Source organism: Juglans microcarpa x Juglans regia, chromosome 4S, assembly GCF_004785595.1.
Source record: "Juglans microcarpa x Juglans regia isolate MS1-56 chromosome 4S, Jm3101_v1.0, whole genome shotgun sequence".
Classification (NCBI taxonomy): Eukaryota; Viridiplantae; Streptophyta; class Magnoliopsida; order Fagales; family Juglandaceae; genus Juglans; species Juglans microcarpa x Juglans regia.
Genome location: NC_054601.1, coordinates 3,353,257 through 3,367,043, shown reverse-complemented (window position 1 = coordinate 3,367,043; position 13,787 = coordinate 3,353,257). Strand labels below are relative to the sequence as shown.

Here is a 13,787-nt window from a genome sequence, read left to right as displayed (position 1 = left end):
ACTTTATTTCAAGCAATATTTAGACATTTTGAGTTAGATACAAAGTGATTTATAGATCACTTGAATTGAAAATGGAATTAGAGATACATTGAGTTAAGCAGAGTCGACTCTAATCTCGTTTAAGATTTAGTTCATCAATTTTTTTTGAGATGTGATATTCCTTCAAAATTAGGTTGGAGTGAACTATTTTAGGCCCATTTGAATACATATACGGTTTCATCTTATCACATTTCATTATTGCAACTTTCTTAAATTTTCACACAAAATATAATAAACAATTCAACTTTTTTAAATTCCAAAACAATAATAATATTAAAAAATAATATTCTAACAATATTTTATTTAATTTTCAACTTTCAACTTTTAATTTTCATCTAAAACCATTTCATTTCATCTCCCTATCCAAATGAGACCTTAATCTTGTCTATCAGAGTATTATATATTTTTTGAAGATTGGTAAAAATCACTTTTTTATTGGAATGTGGTTATTTTTAATTATATCCACTCAAATGACACATTTTAACTTATTTAAAAATAGAAGTTTTTTAGTCACAAAAAGATTCAAAAAAATAAATCTACAAACTAACGTGCTTCATGTGATACATTAGATTATAAATTATTTTTATTATAAAATAGATTTAACGTATCATATTAAGTCATGTCAATTTATAGGTTTATTTTTTTGTGACTGTAATAGATAGCACTTCTCAATTAAAAAAATAATTGCTTATGAAAATTACATAAGATATAACTCATCAGCTAATTGATCAACTATTATGATTAAAAATGATTAAGTTTGAGATAAAAATGATATTATATAAGTTTGGCGTATTTAGAAAAGGAAAAAGCTACACCCACCGCATAAACATCCCGCTTGACGTGGCATGGGCCATGTGGCATGCCTTAATGTTAAAAAAGTTTGTCTTCTTCAAGAGGGAAAAAATAGATATGCTCCACCCTCTCCCAAGCTTCAACTCCCGCACTCCACCCATACCATTTCGTTGCCTCAAGCTTCAAGCATCTATCAACAATGCCAAACCATTTTGTTGCTTTCGTCCCAATGCCAAACCCTAAGACCACTGAAGCCCCTTACCATTCCAACTCCTCCATCCAAAGGCCTGAAATTGAAGTCTCTCACCATTTTGTCGCCTCCATCTGAAGGCCTGAACTCGAAGCCCCTCACCATTGAGTCCAGTGTAGAAACAAGCTCAACTCTAGTCACTCGCCATTCGTCGTTGCCATTCACCTTTGTCACGTTGACAGAGGAAATGACATTTTATTTTCTCTCTCTTCCCTTTATTCTATGTTTTTTTCTCTCATCTTTATTAGTTTCTCAGACTCTCTTCACCGTTGGGCTAGAGGGCTCTGACTCCCATGAAAAATCAAGAGAAAAAAAAAATCACGAATCTTTTGGTATTTCTCTTCTAATGGTCCCTGAAAAAATATCCATTAAAAAAGTCACATTTGAACTATTAGTTAAGTTTTGTATGTACTTTTCAGCTATCAATATTTAAAAATGTGGTTGTCAATTTAGCTTTTAGTTGCTCTCAACTAGAAAGAGCTTTAAATACTCAAGCTATGGCTCGTTTTTGTTAGCAATCAAGACTTCTTTATTGTCATAAATTGATCTTCATATCAACATCAAGCACTTGCTTGATCTGCATAATTTGGTTAATTTACGGAAGAAGACTCCAAAAATGAATCTCTTCTGTTGCACGGACTGGATGCCGGTACCGGACAGAGGTCTCAATGGAGGAGTCGAAGGAATTGAGCGGGCAGGCTTGTCGGGGTTGGGGGTTTTCAGATTCTGAATAGGAGAATTAATTTAAGAAGCTGCAATTCTCCGTTGTTTTATTCCTTCTACAAAAATAAAAAAAGGGCATGCCACGTCAAGCGAGTTGCTGTAGAACGACCCTTTAGAAAACAATAATAACGTGTCCATCTCTAAAATTATGGATTGTGTTAAGAGGAGTCCATTCCAAAGCAGCCCAAAATGATAAACGGGCCCCATAAAGATAGACAGAGACCCAAATTCAAATTGGCCGAGCAAAACGCAAAAGCCCCTTCGCTGACCCAAACCCATGCTGCTTTGACCCACCCCCAATTCCAAAACCCTTGCAAAACCTCCTAGAGAGTTTCAACTCTCCTTCCTTCCGACAGTTGCAGGTTCTTGCTTTTGATTTTGGGAATAATTATGGAGGAGGGAGTGAATAGCGAGAGAGACGAGTACACTCTGGTCGCAAGGAAGCCCGGTTTTGGTCTCCCTACCGCATGCCCTTCTTGCCTACCTGTTTACATCTACCTCAAATTTGCTCAGCTCCCCTTCCTTTTGGATTTCAACTGTACCTACCCCGACTCTGGTAAAATCCCCCCCCCCCCCCCCCAACTCTCTTTCTCTCGCTGCACGTATGCATATGTTTCTCTCTTTCTTTGTCTGGAAACTGGAAGTTAAATGAGAGTTTTTGCCTCTTCGTTTCGCTGGCTCTGTGTTTCAGCCCCATGGAGATTAAGTATCATTAATTTTCCTTTTCCTGTAGAATTCCATTATTTTGTAATAAATTAAATCACTGCGTGTATTTCTGGGTTCCGGAGTTGCTGTCTGGCTTACTTATAATGAAGGGTTTTTTAAAATTTTGAAATTAAAAGGTGGGGTGCTTTATGTTGATTTGAAAGTTTTACTTCTTAAAAAAATTCTGTCTTGTAAATCTTAAAGTACCACTGTTCTTCTGCAAGTTGTATTGATTTGGTGCATGTTTGAGCTGGAAATGCCATTCATGATTGCTATCCTTTTGCCCGCTCATTGGTTGATTATATATTCCATTTGGTTGATATTGCATGACTTCTCGGTCTGTCTCTATGGAATCTTGGATATACTTGAAATTTACTGTTCATGCATATAAACGTTTTGTGCATGTAATTTTGCAGGCATATATGTGTAACTGTTACAATCTATTTGGTTGATATTGCATGAACTGTTTGTTGCTTTCTTTGTTAGATCAAATTCCTTACATTGAGTCTGGTGATTATGTGGCCTATAATAATGAGAACGGCGGGTGATTGAAAGTTTAAAAAAGGATGGTATTGTTGATTTGGACTCCGAGTTCTGCTCATTACCAGAATGGATATCAACAAAAGCAATGGTTAGTTCTTGGCTTGAAGATGCGCTTATGTATGAACTTTGGGTGGATGGGACTTCTGCCCAGAAGATCTATTATAATGATCTTCCATGGCCGATAGGAAAGGTTCTGTTCTTGAAGCAAGTCCACTCTGTAAAGCAGTGCCTTGGAATAACTAAGGACAATGCCGAGCAAAAGGAAGAAGAGGTCCCATATTCTCATACTTCTTCCTTGTGTCAGATTCGATATGTTCTCTTTCTCACTCACACATGCACAAATGTTTTGGAAATTATATCTGCACTTGTTGTAAAGGTCCCAAACTAAATGTTGGTGGTATTTTTTTTTTCTTGTTTTCTCTTAGCTTATTTCATCAATAATATTTTCCTTTGTTTGAAATTCTGTCCTGCTGGAGGACAGATTTACAAGAGAGCAAACATTGCGTATGGAGCTTTGTCAACTAGGTTAGGGGAGCAGAACTTTTTCTTTGAGAACAGGTGACTCTTGTAGATAACCAGTCTCTGATATTCATTTCCTTTAACAAGTGTAGAGCTTTTGAGATTGTTTCTTCTTTATCAAGTGCAATTAACTATAATATGCTGCTGTTATTTCTTTCATGCAGGCCATCTAGTGTGGATGCAATTTTCCTTGCACATGCACTTTTGACTCTTCAAGCATTACCTGTGAGTCATCTTACAGATTGTAATGTTGTTGTGACACTTCCAGTATCTGAGCTTTGCTTGAATGAAGGTCTTTTAACTCTCATAAACTTCCCAAGATAAGCATTTATCAAAGTTTAATGTGAAACATTAGATTGGATCTTTTTCGGCAACAACTGAAGTATGCTGTAAGGAATTGGTTAAAAATTATGAACAATCTCTCCCTACCAGTATTAGTCTCAGAATTCTATATCAACATAAGGGTGTAATTAATATTTCTTATTAAGAAAAATATTTCCAGTCTTTTTATTAAGGGGGAAAAAAAAATTAAGCTTGTTTCCTGCAATTATGTGCTATCAGGAAACATCATTGCTGCGGACCAAACTCTTAGAGCATGGTAATCTTGTAAAGTATGCTGAAAAGCTCGAGTTAGAGTTGATAGAGGCTGGTTCTTCATCTTCTTCGGTCCCATCCTTTCAGTCAGACCCACCAACATCATCTTCAACATCATCTTCAAGAAGGGGTCCTCCAAACTGGAGTAAGATGCTTTTCACTTTTAGGCTTTTTTTTTTTTCATTTAAAATGTTTTAATTGATTTTTCTTTTATTGGCTGATTGCCTTTAACATATCTAGATTTCTCTAAATTTATAGTATATTATGTTTGATATTGGTTCGCAGATGACTCAAATAAAATAATGGTTGGGGTTTACTGTTATAAATAATGTTCAATTTTGACCTTTTATTTTGCTTCCTTTTATTTTTGGTTCATTTTTTGTTTATTTAGGCTGCGTTTGGTTTCCAAACTCAGCTGTGCTCAACTGGGTTCAGTCTAATTTTAAGTTAATTTTAACATCTAAACACCCAACTCTCAAATTACTAAACTCATCCCAACTCAAAATCTTCTTACACGTGGGACCCACAACCTTTTTCAACTTAAAACATCTTTATATGTGGAACCCACAACCTTTTTCAATTTTCCATAAAAAGTACTAAACTCAACTTAACATTCAAACACACTTTAAACTCAGTTTAGATGGGCTCTACATAATTCCATCCACTACTCAACTCACTATTATTCATAAAGAACTCAACTCAGTTGAGCTCAACTCAACATCTAAACGCAGCCTTAGTGCAATGGATTCAATCTTGCCAGTTCACTCTCACAGAAGACTCTCTTCCTTATGATAATCTCACCAGTACATTTTGTACACTATTATAAACATAGTGTATACATCATCCTGAGCGAATATAAGAGGAGAATTTGGATAGGTTCTACTACAATTGTATTTGGAATTAAAAGGTCCTTTTTTTTGGCTTCTTTTGGGGGGGGGGGGGGGGGGGGGGGGGGGGGGGGGATTCATATAGAATTGAAAACTTCAGTTTACAATTTCGTCACTCATGTTCAACCTAATTGTATGAATGGATGAAGCTGTTCTAAATATATGACTAGATGTATGTCTACCTGGTTGTGGTGGTCACCATAACTGCATGGATACTTCAACATCTCTGTTCCACGAGTCAATTATGTAAAATATTCTTCTTTTTTTTGTTATATCAATGGGCACGGTAGTTGCTTTTGGAGTATGATTGTCCATCCAGCTGCATGAGCTATTGTTATACTATTAGTCCCTCAAAAGTCCTGGTTATATGTGAGCGATTAATTTTGTTAAAATAGTATTTCTGCCTTGCATAAATTCTATTGATAAGTTCCATCGCTGATGTGCACACATAATTTTATGCGCCACTTGCATGTATTGTCTTGTGGAGTTTTTGTTTCCGGTGAAGGGTATCTTAGCTGATAATATCTTTTTACAGACAGTTTTGAACCTTCTTAACATATGATGTTCTAATTTTAGGTTCAAAGCCCAGGAGCAAACCCAAAAGGCAAAAGACTGAGGAGGATAAAACTTTTAGAAGAAGGGCCAAATATTTTTTGGCAACACAGCTCGTTGCAGTTCTACTTTTCTTCTCTTTCATAAGTAAATCTGATGAGGAAGTGGAGATTGACGAAGATGAAGGGTATGGTTATGATGACTGAAAAGCATTCACGTGTGACATAGTTCCATTCTCAGTACTACGTATTTTCCCCTTGATCCCCATCCAAGGTTAGCAACTGGATAAGGATGAGTTTTCCTTGTTTTTCTTTTGTTATAATTTTTTTATGGAAATTTTGGAAATATATAGCCATACATTTTTAAGGATATGACGTGCATTTGATTGAGCTGTATCTTGTGCGGTTCAGAATAAATCTTCTTCATGTTGCTGGGTTCACATTTGATTTTTGTAGCACACATTTTGTATTCTAATTTGTCAGAATTTTTGTATCTGTCCCAGAAAAAGTAATGAACCTGGATGCTTTCCTTTTTGGTTTTGTTAATTTCTTTTAGAGGGAATTCTTTTAGAGGGAATGAATGATGAACCTTGGTAAAAGGATGGTTTGGAGACTTGGGACGTATTTCTCCAAGAGAGACTAGATTAAGAGGCTCGAATAACGTGAATTTTGTACAGTAATTGCCCTGAATTACCTCAAATTCTCTCCAGATTCTAGAATAACGTTCATCTGTTCATACACGAAAGAAATGCTGATACAGTATTGAATACACGGTCTACAAACCCACATTACGGCATTGGTCGTTTTCCAGTTTTACTTGGCACTCTTGAAGTCATGTTTAAAAATGAGTGCAACATGAAAGGTTTTTCTGCACTGCTATCTGATCATTTGACTGAATGCTGCAGAAGTAGAGCTTTTGAAAAAGAGAAATGATTTGTGAAAGCCTCAAATAGTTAAATTTCATACAAGTTATTGTAAAAAAGTAAACCACATCTAAAAAAGTATAAAAAAAAATTATTCTTTATTAGTGAGATATACTTTTTTACAAAGGACTTGTGACTTGTCTATTTTAAACTTATACCTAAGCTTATAGTCAGGTTTTAAAATAACGACTATTTTAATCATCCAGCATTGGGATCTCTAGGATAATAAGGATGTTCTCAACACTCCCGGTGACTCGAAAAGAAAAATTCTACTTATCATTCTTTACATCACATACTAATATTTGATTTGTCATTTCTATCTTTTTGTTCAAATAAACACATATTGATGTATAAATATGTGTGTAAATTGAATAACAAGAATAATAAATCATATGTTGGTATGTGGTATAAGATGATAAATAACATCTCTCTTTTTAGGTACTTTTCAGTAAGTGATTGATTTATTTAAGTAATTCAAAATGTCACATTAGTTATTGTGACCAAGAAGACTGATAAAATTTAAGATAAAAGAATAACATTTTTCTTTATTTTCTTGAAGAAAATAAATAGGAGATATGATACCTTACGGCAAAATTAAGAAGTTAAATTTGCCATATTACATGGATACACAATTATTGAAATACGCAACAAAATTCCATGTTACATTTCAGTGCCACTCGAACTGTGTAGCCTCTTGGTATTTTCCCATTGCTTAACGAGTTCTTCGTATCTCTCAGCAGAAGTGATTGAGAATTCTGTCAGTGAGGTCATAGCAGCTGACATTCCAGCACAAAGCACCCTTATTGCAACTTCAGCCATTTTCTCGGCTGTCATTCCTTCTTCTTCAACCTGACCAACCTCCACCATTTTCATATTCCCTTCAAATTCCTCCAAACCATTTCTCTTTGATCCAAATGGTGTACGACGAGAATCCTCCCTTTGCTGCTGAGCATAGAGAGACCCCATCCCAGCTGCAAAAAAGTCAAGTCCATCAAGCACTGGTGTTTCTAGAATCTCATTGAAGATTTTCAACCATTGGATGCAAAGTCCAAATATTGGAAGGGTTCCGCTGGACCGGCTAGGAGAGAAAGGTGCTTTTGAAGTGTCAGGATCAGACCGGACACACCGGAGTATCCAGCCAGTTAGAGCATGCACATAGGATCGTTGAGAAGTGATCCATGACTCAAAACAGACTTGCCAATTCCTGAGTTCTGTCTCAAGATTGGCAGCTGAACGGGCCAGCCTGTGAGGCTCAGTTAATGACATGTAATAGTGTTTTTTCGCATATATTTTTGAAGGCATTCCTGCTAGTAATAGCTTGGCTTCGTCTAATGTCCGCTTCTGTGACTGATGACATTCTGCCATTACTTTCCACATCCTTGCCAACCTGAAATTAACCGAGATACACCCATCAGAAAAGTGAAAAAGGAAACATGTCCTGCCAGATTTAGTAACCATATCTATATTTGAGTTAAATGTCAGTATGAACGTTTTAAAAATGTCAATATGAATCCAAAGGGAAGAGAAACAGAAATTGAAATTGACTGTGGGTAAGAAAAAGCGCAAGTATCAGACTCTTTTAAGGGTGAAAATGTGGATCATTATCATAACTGTTAAAAATTATATGTCAAATATGATGATGACTCCATTCATGATAAGAAAGTATTTGCTAAAAAGTGACAGCATGAGGAGCAATTAGTGGAATCTCCATAGATGGTAAACAGTAGCTTTGCATAGCAGGGAATGATTTCATATGGTACATAATAAAACGACGATGAGATTACACTTGTGCTAATTCAAGAAGTTGAGGCTGCAATTCTTCATCCCTTAGAGCTTCGATCCTCTTCGAAATAGCTTCAACTGAGTGCATCGAAACCTTTATTTGGGTATGCAGATCTCTGATGGCTACCCTTGTTTTATCAACTGCAGTGGGGTCGTCTCCTCTGATGTCTTGGTTCCTGAGTTGCATACATTTCTTGTCATAAGCAATTCGAACCTTTTCGCCAGACTGTTCATGAAAATGGCATAGACATCTGTCAGATTCCCTTGCTACTCCAAGAACCCAATGATTAACCTGGTGAACTAGAGTATTTGAGGGTGGGAGTTTAGAAGTATTACCTTGACTTCGTCATAGAGTTTCTTCTCCCAAGCATATAATCTGTCCAATGTTGATTGGTGACTACCTGAACACAAGCAAGATTCCTCCGAATAGTCACTACTGCTTTCATCTCCTTCGTCTCTAGAACTAGAAGAATTAACTAAAAATCTTGATGAGGACGAACGAGATGAAGCTGAGCGGAATAAAGCTATTGGGTTCAACATTTTCAAGGCTGCAAAAATTACAAAATAAAAGTAAATACCCTAAATTGGTTTCCTGAAAATTTAAGTAGATATAAAGCAAAACAAGAGAGAAGTATATCCTTGGATGAAGATTCCGCAACTCCAAGTCAATTTGGCATACAAGAAAGTAATTGAGACTAATATCTATAAAGCCAAACCGTAATTAAGTTTAATATCTAATGGAGATTCACCTATATCTTCAAAACCCATAGCTTCAGTCGGTTGGTGCAAACGTGAACTAGGTCCACAATACTTCATTGTTGTCCAATTGCAAACATCACTTGAATGTAATAACATATAACTTTCTAAAAACCAGATTGCAAATGAAAAAAAAAAAAGTGCATAGATGCAGAATAAAAGGCAGAAGGCAGAGAAAAGAAGAATAGTTTGTGCAACTATTTCATACGTGTGAGTTCATTGTTGGTTGATGCATAATGAGCTCTGCTAGCCTCCAACAATGCCGAAACCTCATTGGCTGAATTGCAAACAATCATGAATTGAGTTTCAAGATCCTTGACAACTTCTGTCATGCTTGTTGGCCTGCGGTTAACATAAACAGTAAAACCTGGTGTTTCTTCCTTGGATTCTTGATCTCCGATTGCCATTTCTTTATTGTTAATTTCAACTTTTCCCGTGGTTTGAGCTTTTGATACATCCATGGTTGCACGATGCGATTGTAAGCCTGCCTCCTGATGCTCAGTTTCAGTTTCACCATCTATTTCTTCCTCATCATCTTCGTCTTCATCTTCATCCTCATCCTCATCGATATCTTCAACAATTCCTTCCCTTGGGAAATTTATATCAGGTTTAGTTCTTTCATCGGTCAGGTTTACCTTATAATCAGATTCTTCTTGTTCAGTTTCTTCTTCTAATTCTGGAATCCCTTCTTCTTCTCGGACCTGCCTAAGACCTCTAATATCATCATACATGACTGTATGATCAAGATTACTACGTGTGTGGTAGCCATAGTAGTCCAATGATGAAAATGGATTCCAAAAGAAATCCCATTGGGATGTTTGAGGTGAAGATGGAGGAATATTGGGTCCATTGTTAGGGGAATAAGAGAAGAATGAAGAACTCATGGATTGTGTCCCAAAAAAGCCATCAATGCCATAAGGGTGCATTGGCGAGTAAGTTTCAACTCGGACAGTCTCTGGTGATTGAGGTCTCTCCTCAACAAATACAGCTGGCTCCCCACCCGGTCTTAGGTAATTTATTTTCAAACATGAATTAGGCTGAGACTGAATTGGTGTTGATGATAAGGTTTTGGATGATATAGTGATGAAACCAGGACTGGATTTCTTTACAGGTGGGGTTATGAATGAATCTAATAAGAACTCACGAGGCTCATCCCCTTCGATATAATCATGAAGAGCAGCTGAAACTCTTTTTAAGGACTGAATATAGGCTATGTGTCCAGAGGCAAATCGACTTCTCTGCTCAACAGCCTCTTTTATCAATCTCTTCCGATCTTTACAAAGCTGAACTGCCTCTTCATCATCCAGCTTTGATGTGGAACATCCCATCTCCCACTTTTGATTTCCCTCTTCACTCAGGAATTCTTTAGGCTCGAACTGAAATGGAAATCAAAGTGGTATCCTTGTGTAGTTCTCTTCAGATTCATAAGGATTTCCCGGGCTGTTTGAAGGGAAAGAAAGTTTAGTAACTCTAAAACCTTAGAGAGCAAGAAACAGAAGCAGAAGAGGAGAGGATGACCCGAGAGTCAATCTCAAAGCAGCTAGTTTGAAGAATTTTTCACATCCAACAACTTCAAAAGCCTTGATGCTTTTCTTTCTTATTAAGTCACAAATAGGTTGAGAACAATCCAAAGTTAGACAATAGAAGGAAGAAAGGGGATTCTTTTGGGCCTTCTCTATGAATTCTCCACAAACCCAAGAACCCAACTAGCTTTTTTTTTCCGATATACCAGCCACGAGATCTTTTTAGAAAATAAAGAAAGAAATTTAATTTGTAGAAGGAATGAAAGAAATGACGTAACTTTTGACCAAGAAGTCATTTGCAAAACAACCAGCTAAAGCTCAAAGCGGTGAATAAATTTGTTCAGCAATGTTTGGGTTTAGGTAAATTAACTATAGGTTAACGTTTTTCTTTAAAGTCTTTTTTTTTTCAAAAAGACTTTCGGTTGAATTGACAAAAAAATGTGATGGAAAATCATCAAAATTACAGGCTTTGTTACTCATTAGACAAGCCCAAAAAACCAAGAAATATATATATATATATATATATATATATATATATAACCTGAATATTAATGCAGATAAACAAGAAGTAGATAATTGCGAAAATAATATCTGTATAAGAAAGAAGAAAGTTAGAAAGAAAAAAAATGTTCTTTCGGTAGTATGATGACAACCAGTTACCAACGCAAGAGGTCAGGTCACACCAAAAGAAGATAAAGGTTTAAAGTGGAGAGAAAAATAAATGCACAAAAAGAAAGGGATACTAATGGGCTGAGCTCTGCAACTGCCTTAATCCAGAACTTAAAAATAGAGGAAATTTTAATTAAAATTTGGCATTGATGTAATTAAAATAAATAAAATTGTCGATGAAAATGATCTTTAAAGAAAAAAAAAAAATGAAAGACACCATAGCAGAAAGCCAGTTTCAAAATGATTTTTTTTTTTTTGACTAAATGCTATTTCGAAAGCCAGAGAAACTTAAATGTCAGGGGAAAACGAAAATAAGACAAATTTCAAATTTATAATGAACGACTACACACCCATATTAGAATTAGAGAAACTGTTTGAATTAATATACGATAATATTCCAAGAAGATGAAAATTAGACTCGATTAGCATAAAAAAAAACTGGACCCTTGTCAAAAATCAAACAACTCTGCCCATAGTTGGCCTCGTATGAACAAGTAATAAGAGACGAAGACGATGAAGAAGAAGAAAGGAGGAGGAGATATTTAAAAAAGGACAATCCATTTGGAAAATACTATAATCTTGCTGGAAAATGAAGAAATTGAAGAGGAAGAAGAGCTTCATACAACAGCCAAACGAATTAAGCAACGAAAGAAAAGGACGTTTTGGAGGGAATGATTAAGAAATTGTACAGGAAATCGGAAAACATAAAGCTTGTGAATGGACTTTAGTGGAGAAGCATACCTGCTAATTATTGCGGGCGAGAATAAGACGATGGAAGTTTGATCACAGAGACACGGAGAGACAGAACAGAGAGAGACGTTGAGAAAAGCAACGGTCAAAATTAAGGAACAAAATTTAAAGTTGGAAGGTTGGAGAGCTAATAAAGCAAAGGATGGGGGAACAGAGAATAATAAATATGACTGGTCGTGGTTTTTGCCCTTCATGATCCCCATAATTTCATGAATGCCACTGCCACAACCATCCGTTTCCACGCAAATGACCATGATGCCCATCATTGATTTCGTACTTGAGTTGTGAGATATTCTCGTTATGATCTCTGCTCAGTTTAGTTGGTCTGTTTTAGTCCGTTACCCAACTACCCATTAGTCAGTCCCTTTTATATACAAGGCTAAATTATTATAAAATGTTTTATGTTTTATATCCTAATTTACGTAACAATAAGTGCATTTGATCGAACTATACGTTATATTTTCATCTTATTTTGATCATATTAAATAATATATAATATATTTATCATTATTAAATATTAAAAAAATATGTAATAAATAGTCATTTAATAATGATAAATATATCACATCTTACTTAATAAAATTAAAATAGAATGATAATACGATATATAAAATTTTCCGTAATCTAAATATCAATTTGAATAATATATCAAATCGAGTAATCATACACTCAATTAATCTAATTAAATATATCAAAACCTTCAATCTTATCCCATTCCTTTTACTTCATAACACTGTTATTAATATCGTATCGTACTGTACCGGTCTGTACGGTCAGTATTTGCCATACCGGCCATTAGGCCGGTACAGGTACTATATATATTTCGTACCGGTCTAAATACCGACCGTATCGATCAATATTTCAGCTTGTACCGGCCTGTGTACCGGTCGATATTTCGGTCTTAATTTTTTTTTTTCACACTACAAACTCATTTTTTGACCCCCAATTTAGACTAGGCTATTTATAATTTATATATATGTATTTATATATAATTTATTCATATATAGACTATTATTTTGAAATATAATTTATATACATATATTTATATATATAATTTATTCATATATCGACTATCTTGAAAGGGTACCGATATCGAAATATTTCGTTTCAATACCTTGACCGATACGACATCTAATACGATATTCAAAACATTACTTCATAATCATAATTCTTGTAAGATTTTTTTGCCCATTAAACATTTATTTTTTTATTTTTATTTTTTTTTCAAAAGGCGATGTTGGTAATTGCGTTTCTAATCTGAAAGGGTAAAAAATCAAGAAAAGAATTTTTAAAAAGCAAAAGAAAGTCGGGTGTAAAGTAGAGGAAGAGGGGGGAACCTGGACCCACACCCACTAAAGCGGCACGATGCCCCCTGCATTATTTATTTATTCATAAATATCGATTACACGGTACCGTACCCATCCAAAGAAAGTTTATTTTGTTGATAGGCAAGTTGGGCCAGATTATTAGCATTGTGGACTAGTTATTTGGGTTGAGTGGTTTTAGGCTGTAAATGCGAGCCCAGAGGCTACATTCAGTTGGATCAGATTGAGCATCTGTGGACCCATAAAGTTTATGTGTCTGTTGGCAAGAGGCAACATTCTTAGTGGGCCGATCTTTATTCGCTCTATTCTAAGGATGTTCTGGGTCGACTGTCCAACCCCATAATTTATAAACTCCAACGATTTTTATTTCTTTTATGGGTGGAACTTATAATGTCTGTTCAGAAAACCAAAAATACACGAAACAATTAAATATGCATATACATATATATATATAAT

At 35.5% G+C, this 13,787-nt stretch overlaps 2 protein-coding genes across 2 annotated transcripts; one reads left to right on the top strand and one right to left on the bottom strand.

The window, feature by feature from the left end:
• Window positions 1-2,064: 2,064 nt before the first annotated feature.
• Window positions 2,065-6,149, top strand: LOC121263031 (mitochondrial outer membrane import complex protein METAXIN-like). The gene is given in 7 exon segments (XM_041165803.1): window positions 2,065-2,360; window positions 2,996-3,052; window positions 3,055-3,323; window positions 3,534-3,610; window positions 3,736-3,796; window positions 4,133-4,310; window positions 5,629-6,149. Coding segments are annotated over 7 exon segments (990 nt in total). The 5' UTR covers window positions 2,065-2,194; the 3' UTR covers window positions 5,811-6,149.
• Window positions 6,150-7,109: 960 nt separating this feature from the next.
• On the bottom strand, window positions 7,110-12,131 carry LOC121262850 (protein ALTERED PHOSPHATE STARVATION RESPONSE 1-like). Its single transcript, XM_041165506.1, has 5 exons — window positions 11,998-12,131; window positions 9,273-10,504; window positions 8,645-8,856; window positions 8,311-8,534; window positions 7,110-7,913 (listed from the first exon to the last, which is right to left on the bottom strand). Exons 2-5 carry the CDS (start codon window positions 10,390-10,392, stop codon window positions 7,187-7,189), a joined length of 2,283 nt encoding a protein of 760 aa, XP_041021440.1. The 5' UTR covers window positions 10,393-10,504; window positions 11,998-12,131; the 3' UTR covers window positions 7,110-7,186.
• Between the last annotated feature and the right edge of the window lie 1,656 nt (window positions 12,132-13,787).